This window comes from Etheostoma spectabile, chromosome 1, assembly GCF_008692095.1.
Source record: "Etheostoma spectabile isolate EspeVRDwgs_2016 chromosome 1, UIUC_Espe_1.0, whole genome shotgun sequence".
NCBI classification, from domain to species: Eukaryota; Metazoa; Chordata; class Actinopteri; order Perciformes; family Percidae; genus Etheostoma; species Etheostoma spectabile.
This window is the reverse complement of record NC_045733.1, coordinates 27,878,974-27,882,152: the sequence shown is the minus strand read 5'-3', so window position 1 is coordinate 27,882,152 and position 3,179 is coordinate 27,878,974. Positions and strand designations below refer to the sequence as shown.

At 44.3% G+C, this 3,179-nt stretch overlaps 1 protein-coding gene across 1 annotated transcript in view; it reads left to right on the top strand.

The window, feature by feature from the left end:
- Nucleotides 1–2,769, top strand: part of cplx3b (complexin 3b) — a 4,480-nt gene extending 1,711 nt beyond the window's left edge. The window contains exons 2-3 of the mRNA XM_032517463.1: nucleotides 1,519–1,606; nucleotides 2,383–2,769. Of these exons, the coding sequence (XP_032373354.1) occupies nucleotides 1,519–1,606; nucleotides 2,383–2,607 (313 nt within the window). The 3' untranslated portion in view covers nucleotides 2,608–2,769. The remainder of the gene's footprint in view (nucleotides 1–1,518; nucleotides 1,607–2,382) is intronic.
- Nucleotides 2,770–3,179: the final 410 nt, after the last annotated feature.

Here is a 3,179-nt window from a genome sequence, read left to right as displayed (position 1 = left end):
GGGGGGGGGGGGGGGGGGTGCTCACACTTGCATGTCACATATAGACATTTTATCCCCCTCAGCAGCACCCAGGCCACAGTGACAACCCTGGTCATCTGAAGACACAAAGCTCTGCTCAGTGGCTGCAAGTGAGCGCTGCATGTGCCATTCGGAATTTCGCCCACTCATGTTAAAACAAAGTGAACTCAGACTCACACGGACAGCCCCATGAATGCTGCATCTCTAGTTAAAATGCCCTTCCCCTGACACATTGGGTACACACACTTGGTCCTCCAGTGTCCCCTTCGCCTTTAGAAGGTGCTGCTGATTTGATCCTTCTAGGCGTGCAATGCAACCTCTGCCACTGTAGCTTTGAAGAATATCCTATATGTTGTTGTTTTTTTAAATTACAAGCACCTACTGTATTTCCCTGACTCTAATAAAATGCAGTCTTATGTCTCTGGATTCATGCTATGTGTGGCCTCAGGCCATACAAGCAAATTTGTTAAGCATTATGTCATGTTGTTGAATCATGACGTTTGAGGCATTTCAGCAAATTTAGCAATTACCGAGGGACAATTATGAACTACACTGAATCCATAAATATTCTAGTGACAAGGAGTGGAGAGCACTGCCAGCAGACTATCGTCTACCCTCTGCTGGAGGCATCAAACACTGTGGGATGGATTGAGTAACATTTGGTTTCTCCAAGTCAGATGTGTAGAATTTAGAAAATAATGCCTCAATACATCCTGTGTATGCATTTTTAATCAGACTTAAGGCAATAATGAAGATGGTATGAGTATCATCTTTCATTTCTTAGATGGTTTAAACTGCCCATGCAAAGCTCTTTTTGAGGGTTTACAGCCTTAAGAGAGCTAGTGAGGCAGACTGCAATGATGCACAGCTAAGGCGAGGTAAATCCATGATATGTGTGGGATGAGTTGACAGTTGAAAGTGGGGGAGTGGTTGTGAGTTTGCAGTCAGTAGGTCACTTCTAGTAGTCCACATACCAAAAGGACTACAATCCCTCAGCGGAGCGCTGGATTGACAAGATGCTGAATCTGGAACTCATAAACATAAGCAGAACATCTCTTGTCACCTCTCACCTGTTTTTTTTTCCCCTCACGATATCACTGCTGCTGCTCCTTCTGCTGGCTCGACACTGTAGTTAGAGTTAAGATGAGACAGGATAATGCTAAGCTCCAAGGCCTTCAAGGTCCCAATCCAGCAGGAGTCTCACGGTGCTCTTAAAGTAGAGATGAAACTGCACGTGGCAATAATGAACATTGATTTTCTTCATTTTTAGAAACTATGTTTTGTTTGTAACATTTGGGGGGAATTCACCTTAATTGAATGGAGCTTGGAGTTAGCGTTGCCTTTCCAAATCTTCCCATGGATGAAAGCACGCACAGTTGGTAAAAAAAGATATTTCCTAGTTGGCTTTATTTGGAAATTGAGTTGAGATCTGAATTTGTATGTTTGGTGACACTGAACTCTTCTTTCCCAACAAAAACTATTTCTCCTTCTTTTTTGCAGACAAGAACGAGAAGCCAATTTCGCCCAGAAGAAAGCTGAGAGAGCCACTATTAGAAGTCATTTCCGGGACAAGTACAGACTACCAAAGGTAAACTAATCCAGCTAAAGATCTTCTTTGTTAAATGTCTTTAAATACTTTTATATAGACCTTAGTGGTCCCCAAATACCATATCTGAAGTCTCTTTCCCAAAATTCAGCCTTGGTAAAGAATTACAGCCAATACAGCCAGTCCCATAATGAGCTTTCCTTAGTATGTAGCTTTTGCGGAGGGGAGGGGGGGGGGGGCGGCATGGGTGGGGCCAGGGGTGTGGCCTTGACCAACTGCCACTTTGCTCGTTTGAAAGCCATTATGTATCTCTCTCTAATGGGTGGGCCAAATTCTCTGGGCGGGCAAAGCAGAGAAAGGGGAGGTAACCTTGCCCCTTATGACCTCATAAGGGGCACAATTCCAGAACGGCCCATCTTACCTTTCATTTTCTCAAAGGCAGAGCAGGATACCCAGGGCTCGGTTTACACCTATCAACATTCCTAGCACTGAGGACCATAGGCTGCTGGGGGGGGGGGGGGGGGGGGGGGGGGGGGGGGGGGGGGGGGGGGGGCGCATATTAATGTTAAAAAAACTCATAAAGTGAAATTTTCATGCCAGGGACCTTTAAAGAAAAGCAAAGGGAATGCATCTTTTGGATTGAAGTGCAGACCACATCATAACACACACAAAAATATCTTCTAAAGGATCACTGCCTTTGTAAAAACCACACATCATTGCAGCCAAGTACTATATTTCTATAAACAGTGGGATATAAAAACCGTATGTTATAAATTTGTTGTCCTTCTTCCTCCTGTCCTCTTGGGTATCTGTCCCAGAACGAATTAGATGAGACCCAGATTCAGCAGGCGGGGGACGATGTGGTGTTGCCCACAGAGCTGGCCAAGATGATCGCTGAAGACAACCAGGAGGAAACGCACAAGCAGTCGGTGTTGGGCCAGCTGTCCAACATCCAGAACGTGGACATCGACCAGCTGAAAGACAAAGCCCAGGCCACACTGGACGACCTCAAAAAGCAGACAGAGAATTGCAGTCTCATGTGATCCGGCCAACTCTTAGTCCCAGAAGATTAGAGTTTTACTTGTACAAATATTTTTCAAAGGCAGAGCTGCTCTGGAGGTAAACATATTCTTATTGCTTTAGTGCAATGCCAGTTGGCAGTGCCACATAATAACAGTTTTTTTTCTAGCTTTTTCAAAGTTAGACAGAGGCCCTGCAGGAAAGAAAGTAAAAGATGAGGAAGCTGAAATCTGAGGCTCGTCTTACTTACTGGAAAAAAGAATTCTGGTCAAAGAGTCATCGAGGTGAGCTAGTATTGTTAGCTTTCTTGACACATTCAAATATCCAAAGAGTCATGAATGCCATCCATATTTTTTATTGGAATTAGCTAACTTGCACTCTGAAAGAGTTATTTGTCTCTTTCCATTGAGATATAACCAATGAGATTAGTTCCGCCTTTAGAGCAACTCCTCCTCGGAGAAATATTCATCTATTAAATCCTTTGCTTCCTTCATTCTTTAACCTCCCTCACTCTCCGTACCTCACATGACCAGTGATAACACAATAGGATTCTGCAGCAGAGGTGTGTGTGTGTGTGTGTGTGTGTGTGTGTGTG